General features: G+C 41.4%; 1 protein-coding gene across 3 annotated transcripts in view; it reads right to left on the bottom strand.

The window, feature by feature from the left end:
* Positions 1-2,927: 2,927 nt before the first annotated feature.
* Positions 2,928-16,092, bottom strand: part of ZNF318 (zinc finger protein 318) — a 33,643-nt gene continuing 20,478 nt past the window's right edge. The window contains exons 7-10 of one of the 3 annotated variants that reach the window (XM_019457202.2): positions 14,705-14,908; positions 14,146-14,245; positions 13,073-13,191; positions 8,360-12,782 (exon numbers count right to left, since the gene is read on the bottom strand). In XM_019457202.2, coding sequence (XP_019312747.2) covers positions 9,474-12,782; positions 13,073-13,191; positions 14,146-14,245; positions 14,705-14,908 — 3,732 coding nt within the window. In that variant the 3' untranslated portion in view covers positions 8,360-9,473. Of the gene's footprint in view, positions 3,374-3,601; positions 3,756-8,359; positions 12,783-13,072; positions 13,192-14,145; positions 14,246-14,497; positions 14,596-14,704; positions 14,909-16,092 lie in introns of those variants that run through there. The other 2 variants (XM_053904989.1, XM_019457204.2) reach the window with 2 other exon arrangements.

Genomic DNA, 16,092 nt, shown 5'->3' with positions numbered 1-16,092 from the left:
TAAATGGCCAAATAGTATATGAAAAGATGTTAAATATCATTAGTTATCAAGGAAAGGTAAATCAAAACCACAATGAAACACTAGGATGGCTATAATATATATAAAAAAGGAAATTAACAAGTGTTATGAATATGGAGAAATTGGAACCATTGTATATTGCTGAAAGGGATGTAAAATGATTCAGGTGCTGTGGAAAAGTTTGGCAGTTCCTCAAAAAGTTAAACATAAAAATAATCACCCAGCAATTCCATTTCTAGTTATATACTGAAAAATAGTGAAAACAGGTACTCAAACACATACTTATTCATGAATGTTCACAGCAGTACAATTCACAATAGCTAAAAGGTAGAAATAACTCAAATACCCATCAATGAATGAATGGACAAACTGTGGTATACACATACAATGGAATATTATCCAGCTATACAAAGTAATGAGCGACTGATACGTGCTACAAAATGGATGAACCTCAAAAACATTATGCTAAGTGAAAGAAACCAGACAGAAAAGGTCACATATCCTATGACTCCATCTATGTGAAATAACCAGAATATGTAAATCCATAGGGACAGAAAGCAGATTGGTAATTGCCAGGAGCTGAAGGGAGGTAGGAATGAGAACTAACTGCTTAATAGACACAAGGTTTTATTTTGGGGTGATGAGAATGTATTGGAACTAGACAGAGGTGATGGTTTACAACATTGTGAATGTGCTAAATGTCACTTGTTTATCTCACCTCCATAAAACAAAAACAAAACAATACCTCAGATAGCAGTCAAGAAAAGTGGTTACATTTCTAAAATGTGTGTGTGTGTATAATGTTTATTTATTTATTTATTTTGAGAGAGAGTGCAAGCAAGGGAGGGAAGAGAGATAGGGAGGGAGAGAATCCCAAGCAGGCTCCACATTGTCAATGCAGAGCCCAATGCAGGCTTGAATGAACAGTGGTTACACTTTTGAAAGTGTAGTAACTGGATGAGGACATGAGAGGGGCTTCAGGGGTGTTGGTTATATTCTATCTTTTGATTTGGTTGTTGGTTACCTAGGTGCGTTCATTCCATAAAAATTTTTGAGCTTAACACTTGTGATGTGTGTGCTTCTGTTTTCTATATGCACCTTATACTTTAATATAAAACTTCATTTTTAAAATGTTAGAGAGTTGGCCATAGGACCCAGGATATACTCAAGGGAACTGAAAAACTTGTGTCCGCAAACACACGCATACAAATGTTCATGGCAGCATTAATCATATTAGCCAAAAACCAGAAATAACCCCAAATCCCGTCAATTGGTGGATAAACAAAATGTGGTATATCGACGAAGTAGTGTATTTTTCAACCACAAAATACAATGAAGTACTGACACACGGGACAACGTGAATGAAGTTTGAAAACATGTTAAATGAAAGAAGCCAGACACAAAAGACCACACATTGTATGACTCCATTTATACAAACTACCCAGAATAGGTAAAGCCACTGAGATGGAAAGCAAATTGGTGACTGCCAGCAGCTTTGGGGTAGGGAATAATTGGGAGCGTCTGCTAATGGGTATTTTTTTTTAGGGGGGGTGGTACAAATGTTCTGGAATTAGATAGTGGTGATAGTTGCACAACCCTGAATATATTAAAAACTACTGGACTGTATATATATATATATATTTTTAAAGAGAATCTTTTTTTTTTTTTAATTTTTTTTTTTAACGTTTATTTATTTTTGAGACAGAGAGAGACAGAGCATGAACGGGGGAGAGGCAGAGAGAGAGGGGGCAGAGAGAGAGGGAGACACAGAATCGGAAGCAGGTTCCAGGCTCTGAGCCATCAGCCCAGAGCCTGATGCGGGGCTCGAACTCACAGACCGTGAGATCGTGACCTGAGCTGAAGTCGGACGCTTAACCGACTGAGCCACCCAGGCGCCCCTGGACTGTATACTTTAAAATGGTGAATCTTATGTTACAAAAAATTTAACGTTATATGAAATATATTTCAACAAAAAGGCCTTAAGTATCTTATCATTATAATATGTGTGAACTCTAGCATATCAAATAAAAGTTCAGAAGGAAAATATTACTCTAAAAATGTTCCCTTTCTAGGGGTGCCTGGGTGGCTCAGTCGGTTAAGTAACCAACTTTGGCTCAGGTCACGATCTTGTGGTCTGTGGGTTTGAGCCCTGCGTCAGGCTCTGTGCTGACAGCTCGGAGCCTGGAGCCTGCTTCGATTCTGTGCCTCCCTTTCACTCGGCCCCTCCCCTGCTCACATCTGTCTGTCTCTCTCTCTCTCTCTCTCTCTCTCTCTCAAAAATAAACATTAACAAATTAAAAATTAAAAAAATAGTAAAATAAAATAAATAAAAATGTTCCCTTTCCCCCTGCCCATCCCCCAGATCAGCACATCTTAAAGGTGGACCTCAGATACCACTGGAGAATGCAAGCAGGAACAGTTAGGAATGAAAGCTGTGACCAAACACCTGATTGTCCCTGAACAGAGGAAGGTGGTAGCTGATGAGAAACAGATCTTGGGTTGAAGCAAGGGAGAGAAAGTAGAAAGTGGTGGTGACAAAGTGTTGGCAGCCCTGGCACCAGAACGCTTTCCATTGCTTCATCCACAGGGTCATACCTTAGGAATGAGTAGTCCTTAACTGACAGAAGCTCAACAGCCAGAGGCCCTGAGATACTTTTTACCCCTTATCCCCTTACTTCTAATTCCTTTGGTGGCTTTGGTTGTATATTATGCAGTTCTTTGTACTTGTAGTGTTACAAGTATTCCCAAAACTTACCCAAACCACAGATTTATTTGGGTAGTAAATTAGACCTCTGGGACTCTAAAAATGCCTGGATTTACAAATCATGAACAAAAGTAGGCTAAGAGTTTTAAGGGCAAATCTGGATCGGGGGAGCTCAGATTTAAATGAATCTCAGAGTTTAAAGGACTTAAAGGTCAGCTAAAATTTTATTTGATTTTGGTTTTCTTCCTCCACAGTCCCAAAGTGCAAAAAGGAGTAAATAAAGTACCTACTAGCATTTTAGATAGAGAGTAAGGGGTTTCCCTGGTAGTTTGAAATGATGCTTGCCTGCTTCTGTGTACTAGATGTTTCAGTGAGTGTAGGAGAGGTAGTAAGTCTGAATGAAAACTGGTAGACAGCGGTCCTGAAGTCAGAAATCCTGAAGTCAGGATTTTTCAAACACTACCTTTTGTGATTGTCTCCCCATCCCTCTGCCTCGTTTGTCCATTCATACCCCACTCCTCTAAGGACATGCCAAATTTTTACCTTGGTTCTTAAATGGACAAGAATGAAACTGAGACAGTAGATGTTCTACTTGCCGGGAACACTGGGGCCCCTGGATCTAGGACGGATGAGAAGATCTGAACTCCACAGCTTTAACGTAAGTGTGGCACAAAATGAGAGATGGAAGTTAGGAGATAATTGGAGATGAGGAGTGGCAAGTTTAAAATATACATCTATATGCCTATCTTTATCTCGTCCCTATTCTACTGCTACAAAAATACAGACATACATACTTGCTCACCCAATTCACCACTTCCTGGCAGTTAAAAACACAGGGTCTTCTCCACAACCCATTCCTGCCCCAGCAGTCATACCCACCTTCTGAAAGTCAGACCTTAGAGGTGACTACCTACTGGCCCCAAGGGCGCTCATCATTTCTTTGGTCTCTGTGGCTTCTATCCCTGCCTCCCTGAGGCAGAGAGGTCTTCTGCAGTCGTTCCTTCTGGAAATCTGAAGACTTCTGCAATTGCTCCTGAAAAGAAAGGAAGAGAGGCGGGCAAAAGTCAGTAAACATCTTCATAATCATCCTTATGTAGGTAGGCTGTTGGAGAGCTGGGTGGAACTTTAGCAGGGGCAGAGTATCAGAGGAGATGAAAGAAAATACCTCAATATGCTTGACTTTACCTCTTTGCCATCTTTCTCCATATCCTCTATCGTGTAACTCTGCCTCTACTTTCACCCTGCTTATTCACTTCCCTTAAACATGCTCATTTCCATTGTTTTCTACAAAACACCTTTCTCTCCTGATCTTCCACCAGTGGAATGGACAAAAGCCTATAAAGCTTTTAATCAATACATCTAGATATGAATTAACTTTTATCCTCTTGAATGCAGCAAAGACTTTGTGGTATCTTTTGTGTACCTGCATTAAAGTAAGCTTTGTGAAGACAAGTAGCTCAATTTATAGTATTTTATGACCAAATGTTTGTATACTTGGGAATACATAAACAGCTAAACAGAGGCGGGAGCAAGAGAAAGGGAAGAGGAAAAGAGAAACAAGAAAAGAATAATATTCTTCAAGAATGGAGGCTGAAGAATGTACATCGCCCAGCCTTGATGGGAATACAGGAATTTAGGGAGTCTTGAAGGAAAAGCAGCAGGACCTATTTATAGAGAACTGGTAAGAGGAATGAAGACAGGGATCCACTGAGTGAGAGAGACACATATTTAAAAATACACAAAGGAAAAAAAAAAAAAAACCTGGTCTACAATTCCACAGCACCAGATAACCCTTACTGACATAAAGTTACATATTTTACGTGTGTGTTTGTGTGTACTTATTTTATATGTGCGTGAAATATTTATATTTTATATAAAATGGTCAGGATGTTGAAACAAAAATAGAGAGTAAGAAGTGAAAGCATCCCTCCTCCTTCTACCAACAGCAAACTTTTTGCTTTTTTTTTGTTTTCTTCCGGAAATCAAATGGCAGCTTGACTTAGTTTTTATGAGGTGACAAAGAGGATGTTGCACCAAATCAGAGATGTGGGTTTGACTGACTGACTTCAACGCGCCTATAAAATCTGGCTGGAAGGAGAAAGGTAGCCATCTGAAAATTAGAGTCCAAAAGTCTTTTATTGGTAACTCTAAGGTCAGTTTATCCCCATTCCTACCCTCAATTTTTCTTCTAGGAGCTTCAGGGGCAGTGTGTCCCCCTCCTGGCCAGAATGCTGTTCAAATGAAGAGGCCACTGGCAGCCTTGATATGCATTTGCTGTTATAGACAGTGCTTTGTATACAAAGATCCAGGACAGAAGCAGTCTTTTGGAGTGCTAAGTACCCAACAAATACAATCAGCAGTTTGCAGCTTTTACCCACTTATAAATTGCTGAGTATTCAAAATCAGTTAACAAAAAATAGCTACTATTACCACATTGATTCTTTTAACGAATTTTTATTGAGCACTCTTATGTGGGTCAGGCAACTGTGCACTGGGAATACAATCATGAAAAAACTGTAAGCAAAGACAAACTTCTTGCTTTGGAGAGTTTATAATCTAGTTGTGGGGGAAGGCATATATTGATCAAATAAACACATAAATGTAAAATTAAAACATTAATTGCTACAATGAAAACATACAGAGTCCTCTGAAAGTGTATAAGCATTGAGGGCAAACCAGGATGGGAGTGATTTTTTTTTTTAAATGATAGATTTTCATTATCAGTTCCAGCGCTTGGCTTATCAATGAACAGTTACCATATACAGAACTTTTTTGATTAAAAATTCCATAAACGTTATTACAAAATTAAACTCTAAAGAAATGTGTTCACAATCCCAAACTATTTTCATTTGTCCATGTTCTCACAAAATTGTTAATAAATGAAGACCTTGCTTAGGTTCTCTCTTATCCCAAGCTTGGCAGGTATGTTTTGTTAAGGTGAGAACCAAAGTTTAGGGATATTTATTTTCTACATAAGCTCTAGATCCAACATAGGGCTTGAACTCATGGCCCCGATATCAAGAGATGCATACTCTACTGACTGAGCCAGCCAGGTGCCTCAGGTATATTTTTTAAAAACCCATCTCACAGGGTGCTTCGATGGCTCAGTTGGTTGAGCATCCAATTTTGGCTCAGGTCATGATCTCATGAGTTCAAGTACCATATCAGGCTTGCTGCTGTCAGCACAGAGCCTGCTTCAGATCCTCTGTCCCTCTCTCTTTGCCCCTCTCCTGCTTATGCTCTCTCTCTTAAAAATAATCATTAAAAAAAAAATACCCATCTCACTTCTATTATAGGCTGTCTCCTCTCTGAACATGCCTCTGACTTTTTATTTTTTAATCACATACTTAATGTCCCTATAGGATGCCTGTTTTTGTATGTCCAACCATCCCTGCTGCCCAACCCCTCACCATTCTTCCGCAGTCCCTGAATCTGGCAGTTGATAAATGGACACATGTCCTGGCATGCTTTGGTACCAAAGCATTAGCTAGCTTTTTGATTTTAATTTTTTTTAGAGATGAAGCTGTATTAGGTAAAATGGGAATACTTACCACAAAGACTAAGAGTATTATTTGCCCTGTGAATAGGAGGAAGATGGCTTACGAAGCAAAAGGTCTCCGTTCACAAAGCCAAGTGGAATTTGGGGGGGTTATTTACACAAATTAGGTAAAATTAGGTTTGCCCAAATTTAAACCTAACTACTGATAATTTGTTTTCACAATTGAGAGATTCCAATAAAAACTTTCTGATGTTTGCAGAATATTAAAATAGTTATCTCTGACACCATAAGCGACATATAAAGATTAGGGCCCACTCCTTGCATGTGCCTGTCTCCTAAGGTGAACATTTATTCAGTGCTGTGATAGTGCTGAATAAAAATAGGCCCTACTTTTAGATGCTGGCAACTGGGTTAGAGTTCTGCCTTTCCTATCACAAGGCTTCTCTGGATGGGCTCAAAGCTAGATCCTACTGATCAAAGAGAAAGCCAGCAACACTTCCTGCCCAGACTACAGAATCCTAAAGGCTCTCCTTCTGCTAGTTCAAGGCAGATACGAAGAATACTATTGTTTCTTACAAGCAGGAATCCACTCACTATTCTAGAAAAAGCCTGAAGTTATCAAGTACAAGAAAGTAATTCAAAGTACTCCAGCCACAGCTACTTGAATTAGTTCTGTACTGCCTAGATTTTGCCTCTTTTCTCTTCCCTACCGTTCTCCAGTGTCCCTCTCCTAACCTAAAGAGGAAGACTCTGACTCCCTCAGATACAGAATAAGGGTAAGAGATATGGACAGGATTAACCCCTCTCCACTCTAAACCCAACCATCTGTCCCCAAAGGGAGATGAACTAAGTAATATCTGGCATTTTAAACTCTTAGGTTCTCTGATTCCTGTAGATAGGCTGCCAGAATAGGGAAGGAGTAGTTCTCCAGAAAAACAAATACATCTCCGAAGCTCACCTGGGTTTACGTTCATCTAAAGGGCACCTTCTGAGTCAGTCTATGGTTTCTGGGCCAGGAAAGTGCATTAAACTCAAGCTTCAGCCTAAAAAGCAGGCCTAGGAAGACTACTAGGGATGGCATGACCCTGGATACATTTGGTGCTGCAATGGAGATAATGATCCTCATCTTAAAGGAGGGGGAAAAAAAAATCCCTGTGGCACAGGGAGGTGTGGTAACTTGTCCAATATCACAGCAAGGCAAATGGCTGAGGAACATTCAAGGACTTAACTCTCCCAAATATGTGCCCTTTCCACAACATGAACAACAACAAAGGCCAGGACATCTTCTAAGTAGACATTAGTCAAGGCTTTAGAAAAAGTAAATAGCCTCCCCAAACTCAACCTAGGATTCTGCAGCTCTGCACACAAGTTAACAGGGAAAAAAATTCCTAGGAAAAAAGATCAGCAACTTTGCATTATTTTTGAGGGTGTGGGTAGAAAACAAGACTCTGAAGCCTCTGTTGAGCCAGGTTATAAATTTCTGACAACAAGAAAGTAAAGAGGAAACTGGGACAGAGATCAGAAAATCTGAGGGCTGGGGGGATGGTTAAACACCCGACTTTGGCTCAGGTCATGATCTCACGGCTCATGAGTTCGAGCCCTGTGTTGGACTCTGTGCTGACAGCTCGGAGCCTGGAGCCTGCTTCAGATTCTGTGTCTCCCTCTCTCTCTCTGCCCCTCCCTTGCTCATGCGCTGTCTCTCTCAAAAATAAACATTAAAGAAAAGAAAAGAAAAGAAAAGAAAAGAAAAGAAAAGAAAAGAAAAGAAAAGAAAAGAAAAAAATCTGAGGACTAAGCTTTCTGATCCCCAAGAGCACCTTCAGCAAGAACATGAATGTTCTATGGGGAGCTCAGCTTCCAGAGCACAGGGAGAGCCAATATAAGAGTTTATGAAAAGCTTCACAATAGGAAGATGCCAAAACCAGACCACTATTGCCTACTCACTACCCACCCAGGCAGCACTGGGCACAGACTACATAATTTAACAATCTGACATGACGGAAGCAGCCCTAACAAATGGGGGGAAAAAACAACTGGGAGGGAGGAGATAGACAACAGGACGGCAGGAGTTCATTGTTCTAGTTTTCCTGTGGAGTTCAAATGTGTGTGGTTTTCAAAACAAAATCCAGAAAGAAACATGAGGTTAATGCATTTATTCCAAGTAATTAACACATTAAAAATAAAATTAAACTTGTCCAAGCCAACTTATAAATTCTTTAATCTTTTGAACAAAATGTACAACCCCAAACATCACACTATGGTGGAAATAACTTGGGAAAGGGAGAGGTAGAGGAAAGAACACATATGGATTGTGGAACAGAGAATGAGTCCAATCCCAAAACAAGTTTCAGCTCTTCTACCTCTTCAGAACAGAAATGGCTGCTACACAATTTAACACAAAATGTTACTGGATCACAATACAATGAACACAAAGGCTGTTTCAAAAATAAAAGTGACCCAAAAAGCATATCTGCTCCTGGCATTGAGCCATGAATAAGCCTTACCGATTTGTCGTCTTCCAAAAGTGAACCTGCTAGATTTTCTTCCTTTATTGAGGCTATCTCCAAACAGGTTTGTGGGTTAGCAGGACCATTTCAAGCAAAGGCAACAGGATAAAGGAAGTGTGGGGTTGACATGGCACAAGGAAGTAAACAGTAAACAAAAGAGCTACTCACGCTGCATTTCAAACAATGTTAAGGCAGGCCCATCCAAATGGAAGCCTAAGAGATGAACAATCCTTCCTTCATTAGTTTTCCATTTCAGCAGGCTTTCTGGTGTTTCTCCCAGAGATCCATCAGCTGCCCAGGAAATTGGGTAGGAATACAACATAGCAATCGAAGTCAGCTCTCTGTCTCCCTCCTCCCCCACATTCCAGAAATGGCAGAGTCAAAGCCAAAATACAATCAATCAAAGCACACTATGTGGTGAGCCAGACAGACATTTGATTTTAATGACAAAGTAGGAGAAAGCAAATTGGCAAAAAATAAAAATAAAAATAATAATAATAACAGAAAAATACTTTTTTACAGATATGTATAGAAGTTATGACTGATTTGTCTGGTATCTTAAGAAAAAAGGAAAAAAAAAGGAAAGAGGTAAACTTTTGGCTTCCATGAACATTTACTGTAAGATGCTTACTGCATCTCTTGGTGTAGGTTCCAGATGAGATAGCCAACTAGTCCTGGATCATCTGGGCACCTGGTTTCTAGAAGCCAATTTGATTCATCCACAAGTAGCTCTGGATGTGTACTTTTAGTCATGAACACTGGATTCTGTGTGGTCCTGGGTGGCAGCAACTGAAGCTTCTTGTGCAGTTATTTCCTGAGGGACCACATTGCCTCCAACTATTTGCTCCCTTGTAGGAGACCCTGAAGCCAGAGATTTTGCCAAATTCAAAGGGTGGTCAGTGTCCTCATCTATTTGAGGAATTGCTAGATGTGTGATGGATACTTTCGGTATTTCTAGCTGTAGTGGTCCCGTCTCCGGGGAACTACACTTAGGAGGGTCACCTGGCTCAGAAAGAGGAGAACATATCTTCTCTTTTTGAACTCCAGATGTCCGTGTGACAAATTCAACAAGGTCTGGAAGGCAAGGAGATGGCCCAAGGCCTGCAGGATTAATTGTTTCCGATTCCAATCTGAGTGAATCTTGTTTCTCTAATTGAGAAGTTTCTTCCACTTCTTCAGGCATCATTCCTCCTGCTAATAGGTCAAGTGCTTGGTGTGTTCCCTCTAAGCTCCCCAAACCAAGGTTAACATTTTCTATAGGAAGTCCAGTTTTCAAAATGTTAGGGGTGATCCTTCCACTTCTGGGATTAGATGAGTTTTGTTCACCTTCTGCTCCAAAGTTAAGCACCAGGGTTTTGGGAGAATCTAATGGAAACTCAGAAAAGGATGGGATTGGTTCCAAGTCAGGGAGAGTGGAGGGATTACATCCTATAGGTGACATAGAATTTTCTTCACACACTTTCTGAGACAGGGCATTTGGGGATCTATGTGCTTGGTCTACCCGAGTATTGCAGAAATCAACACCCATATCCCCCAGGTTCCCCAGGGCAGCAAGCTCTTCTACTTTTAAGTCTGTAACTGCAAAGCCTTCTAAGGCCTTGCTTTCTATTGTCACTGTTAATTCTGGATGGACATCTTGTAGCTCCAGGGTTTCTGTTTCTGGTTTCTCTGGGCTCTCCCAGGTCTCTGACTTATTATTTTCATCCCAAACAGTCAGTTCATAAATCATTTTACCCTGCAAGTCTTTTGAGCTTTCTCTCTGGAGTTTGAGGCTTCTGTAACTTGTCCTGGAAGAAGATTCTGGAGCTGAATTTTCTAGCCACTCTTCATTACCAGTTGAAACTCCTTGTTCCTGTGCACTATCTGTTAAACACATATCTGATCTGGCTGGGGACTGGAGAAGCAATTCCGGAGCAGAAACTTTCACAGGTATATCTTGTGGGTTCTGGAGTAAAGACCTAGCTTCTGGTGGAAATGAGTCTATTTTTGCCTTTGTGGAAGAGAGAGCCTGTGCACTCAAGTCACTCACTACTTTACTTTGAGTTTCACTCACTGTCATCAATTTCCTGGACTGTTCAGCCTTTTTGTCAGTCATTTGCAACTCAGACTGTTCTATTTCTCCCTCCCATGTACATCTGTCCCCACGGTTCAAATTAGAATCCTCTATGCTATTGGGCCCAGCACTGATACCTGTTTCCTCTCCTACCATCCCTTCAGAAAGCTTTGGTCTCTTTTCTCTTAGTTTATTGTTTACCTCTACCTCACTTTCCTCACAATCCTTAGATCTGTGGAGCTCTTGAATTTCCTCATCCTGGTTACCAGAGTCTATAAGGTGGGTTTCTACCAACTTCTGAGATTCCATGATATGACAGTGCATATCTGACAGCTGAGGGGCTGGCTCTACACCTGGTGGTCCTGGTTCTCCGAGATCAAGCTCGATTTTTCCTCCTGGAGATATATCCCTATTAGTATCACTCTGGAAGGAGCTAGAAGTCCACATGGCCAAAGTATCTGTCTTTGGGGTAATAGTTTCGTAAGGCCTGCTTTGGCACAACCTTGTCAGAGGCTGTAGGAATCCATAGCCACTGCCTCTGTTTTCTGAGTCTGTGTGTTCTACAACTGACCATTTCCCTAGGGACACCAGAGTTTTTGCAGTGGGCTTTTCAGGAGCAGAGATCAAACTTCTATCTGGAGGCAATCCCTCTTGGGATGTACTGTTGTTCAAAGTGGAAGTGGAAGAGGTGTCCGAACTTTCGACTCTAGAAAGATTGCTATTTTCCCCATTGGCCAATAGACCGCCACTCAGCTTAGTCTCAGGGGCCCCCTTTCCACCACTACTGTAGAATATATCATATAGGTCCTTAGCATTGGCTGTGGCTAAGCATGAATTTCGCTTTTCCAATTTTTTGGCTTGTTCACTGAACACACTTGAGAGGGGAGGTGGAGGACGCACTAACACAGAGAAGAGGGTCTGGTCTCGGTCACTCTCACTCACCCCAGGAGCTGTCTCATCAGAAGGAATGGCAGCTGGCTGTGCCGACGCCATGATGGCTACTGGCAACACAGGATTCAAAATGTTAGGACCCAGGAAGCCAGGGCTGAGAGTGTGAGATACAGCTGGGTTTGATTTGACTGGAGCCAAGACAGCATTTGTCTGAGCAGGAGATGGAGAAGCTAGATGAGGTATAACTGGGGGTGGCGGAGGGGGTGGCGGAGGTGGTGGTGGAGGAGGTGGTAGCACTTGTTCAGGTATATGGGATGGTTCATTCTTTTCAGCTAGGACCATTTTTTCCTCTGGAGACCCTTTTAGAATCACCTCTTCCCCACCAAATGCTTTGGAGATGATATCAGGAGGCAAGAGAAGATCAGCTGAAGACTCTTTAACCACTGGCAGAGGCTTAGCAGTAGTTCCAGAGGACTTGATGGACAGAAAGGTGTTAAGAGGAGCTGGCTTGCTCACTGTGGCTGAACCTGACTTGCGGAGTACTGTGGATGGGATAGGCAGGTTGGGTCGGATCTTAGTCTGGGTTGAAGTTGTCACAACGGGCATCCAAGGGCTTGTATGTGCAACAACTGTTTTCCCAGAGAGCTTGATTTTGATGGGCTTTGCCTTCCCAGCCTCAGCTTTCCCATCCTCTTTGTCCTTACTGTTTTCCACAACCTCTTCCTTAGGAATACTTGGGACCATTGAACTTTTTTCCTCCTCTTTTTCTGGCTTCTTCCAGCTGAATTTCCCAAAAGATGTTGGTGATTCTTTCTTTACCTCTTCCTTTAATTGCAGTTTGATGCTACCCTTCCTTTTATTTTCAGCCTTTTCAGGGGAGTTCCCACCCTCAGAGAGTTGGTCCTCTAATTCCTCAGAGACTCTGTCATCCTCTTTTACTTCCTTCAAGACCTTTGCCTTTTTTTCTTTCTTCTCCTCCTTTGGTTTCTCACTAAGTTTGCGCTTTAGCTCGTTCTGCCGTCGCCGTTCTGTCTCTAGGACCACAGCCAAGCCAGCTTGGCGGTCTAGATTCCGCCGCTCCTCATACAATGGGTTTTCAACCACATATTTCTGGGAAGAGAAAACATAAAGGCTCAACAACTGGTCAAAATACAATAAGAAAGAAAATCTTGGCCCTGCTACTACTGGAATTCAATTGGTAGAAACCCCTAGAGTCATCTTCTTCAAGGATATAGATGGTTCTACCAGGTCAGCATCTCTTATTAAGACTGACAAGAACTTCCTAGAGATTACACGGAATTTGAAGTATTAACAACTTTTTCTGGCTCTGAAGTGGTTTGACAAAGTCAAAAGGATTACTGGAGAAAGTAGGAAACTCCACAACTACTACAAAGACCAACCTTGTATTTCTCATTGTGTTGGTGACCCTTCACATGTTGCTCTCCGGAAATTGGATCCCCCAAAAATTCCTCACAGAGCTGGCAATAATATCCAGTGATAGGAATCAGAAACTCAGACCCTGGAAGAAGTAGAAGTCAAGAAAATAAGTCATTTCCACCCAGGACGTCAGTAAAGGAAATCCCACTTCCCTTTGCAGCAAAAAAGTTAATGGTATATAGGACCTTACCCACTTTCCAGTCAGAAGTGGCATTTAGATGAATCCAAATGGCACAGTTTTCCCAATTTAAAGCTTCAACTCAGGACCTCTAGCCCTTCTACCTCTTGGGAACACTAACTGGTTAATTCAGGAGTTTTCTGTGCCAGACTCATTTCTGTTGTTGACTCTCCTCAAACTCCAACTACCACTAAGCATTGTAGGATGCTAGCTCAGTACCATTTGTATGAGGATCTCTCATGTTGGTATTAATGACTCAGGAATCTACCTTATATAGATCTAAAGGATGGAGCAGCGTTGACTACTTACAAAGGTAAGAAATTGAGAAGTAAAAAGACAAAAGAAACTTTCTACTTCTCAACTTATCCCCAATAACAACTATTCAAAAATATTTTCTAGTTCTTAGTTGAAAAGGCAGTTAAATTACCATACCTTTTACTGTTCTTTATTTACGTGGACTCTAAATAAATGAGATTTTAGTGCATAAATCAGTGACGAAAAAAGTATACATATATTAAAAAAAATTTTTTTTAAGTAGGCTCCATGCCCAACATGGGGACTGAATGCATAACCCTGAGATCAAGAGCTGCATGCTCTACCAACTGAGCCAGTAGTATGTGGTATGTATATGTAACATGTGTTAGAATTTTGGCCATATGAGTAGAGAGCATTCTTGTCTTACAGATCTCTATTTCTTTAGACTCTAGTACACTGTTTTGCACATAGAAGGCATTCTTACACCGTTGTTAACAAAACAGTTATGTCTCATCCTATGCTGCTTCCTAGTACCTAGTTCAGGGACACCTCTTCTTTGGCTAAATGTAAAGAAACTACAAATGGAGCCAGGGGGGAACATACCTTTTGCAGGAACAGTTATCTTGTCAGTACGTTTTACAGCATCTTGCTTGGCCTCACTCTGGGTCTTTGAAGCCCAAGGTCTGTTGTAGGGATCCAGTGTCTATTTGCAAGAGGCAGAGGTGCTCACATAACAGCACTAAAACTCAATGACCCCTTTTCTTTCCTTTTTCTCCCCCACACCAGGGGGGACCAGAAGCCCCCAGGTACCCACCCCCACCCTCTCTGCGAACTGTTTAAACGGAAATCACCTGTGGAAAAGGTAAACACATGTTAGAGCAAGTACTAGCAATAGATAAAATGAAACAAATAATCAGGTACTCAAGGAATCAAAAGAGGCAGAAGCCTCACTTACACTTGTCATGGTGTTTAGTTACAGGCAGGTCCCCTGGACTGAGCCCTGGGGATGGTGTCTCCTTTGTTGGTATCTCTTGGCTCTTCAGATTGGGGCTCCTGCCCATATGAGAATGTTTCATTTTCCAGCTTTGTAATGCAGATGGGGGTATAGACGTTTGAGGGGAAGGAGGGCGAGAATGGAAAGAACAGTGGGCATGATACCTACCTGTGTGTGCTTCTTATTGTGCATATGAGTGAAGAAGTCAAACATGGTCCCACAGATGGTGTTGCAGTCTTTGCACCAGTGATTGCCAGCATCATAATACTCATAGGCAGCAATGGGCTGATCAGAATGCTTAGCAGCTGGCTGGAGGCTCTCAGCAGGCTTGGGGCTCTTAGTATGGGAATTCTCACTGTTTATTTTGGATTCCTAGAGGGAAAACACCTGCACTCAGAAGGAATTCAAGGTAGTCTAGACCTGTCTTCTCTCAGAAAAAGCAAGCAGCTTACCACTATAATAGATACAGGGCCATATGACCGTATTTCCAGGGCCTAAATCTATATAAACTGGGGAAAACCCGAGAAATCTGTCTGCAAGGCTCAAACAGAACTAGACTCCATAGTGCTGCCTTACCAGGGAGAATACATCATAATGGCAATATATTTACTTATGTATCCCAAAATATTTAGAAAAATACTCAATATTATGGAAACACTGGCTGCCTCTGGAGAAGGAAGTAGAGAACAAAGATGGACAGGAATCGGGGCGCCTGGGTGGCGCAGTCGGTTAAGCGTCCGACTTCAGCCAGGTCACGATCTCGCGGTCTGTGAGTTCGAGCCCCGCGTCAGGCATCTGGGCTGATGGCTCGGAGCCTGGAGCCTGTTTCCGATTCTGTGTCTCCCTCTCTCTGCCCCTCCCCCGTTCATGCTCTGTCTCTCTCTGTCCCAAAAATAAATAAAAAAACGTTGAAAAAAAAATTTTTTTTAAAAAAAGATGGACAGGAATCTTTTTATTATATACCCTTTGGTAGATGTTGAATGTGTTCTCTATGCAATTAAATATGTTAAATTTAAAAATCACAATGACAACTACGAAGAAAAGAAAAAACAATATGGAAAAGGTAACTGACAGGTTAAGCAAATGCAGAAAACAAGTCAAAGTCACATCCAGGGACACAAAACTGGACAGCAGGGTGGGCACTGTGCACAGATAAAGCAGACGGTCATCTACATGGAATGACTTAAAACAATCTGGGTAAAATATTTCAAACTGCCTAAAATACCATCTTTAGAATTTAACACCTTTGAGTTAATGTGAATCCTCTTTTAAAACATATCAACTCCCCAGATTAAGTTACCAGTAATAAATACTTTAATATGAATTCATGTGTCAGCAAGCTGGGAATAAGGTACTTAGGAAGTGAGAAATCTTGGTTAATGTTGAGGAGTGAGGCACAGAAAACAATAATTTGGAACACAGGGAGGGTAAGTATGAATGAGGAGACAAGGTCAGAGAACTAGGCACATGGGTTAGTAGGGAGAGGAAGATAGGCTGGAGAAAGAGAAACAATTAGGACTTCAAAGAGAATCTTTCCTTATTAGAGTCTTATTCAA

This window comes from Panthera pardus, unplaced genomic scaffold, assembly GCF_024362965.1.
Source record: "Panthera pardus isolate Hobbes unplaced genomic scaffold, ASM2436296v1 HiC_scaffold_17, whole genome shotgun sequence".
In the NCBI taxonomy this organism is placed as follows: domain Eukaryota; kingdom Metazoa; phylum Chordata; class Mammalia; order Carnivora; family Felidae; genus Panthera; species Panthera pardus.
This window is presented reverse-complemented; position numbering and strand designations above follow the sequence as displayed.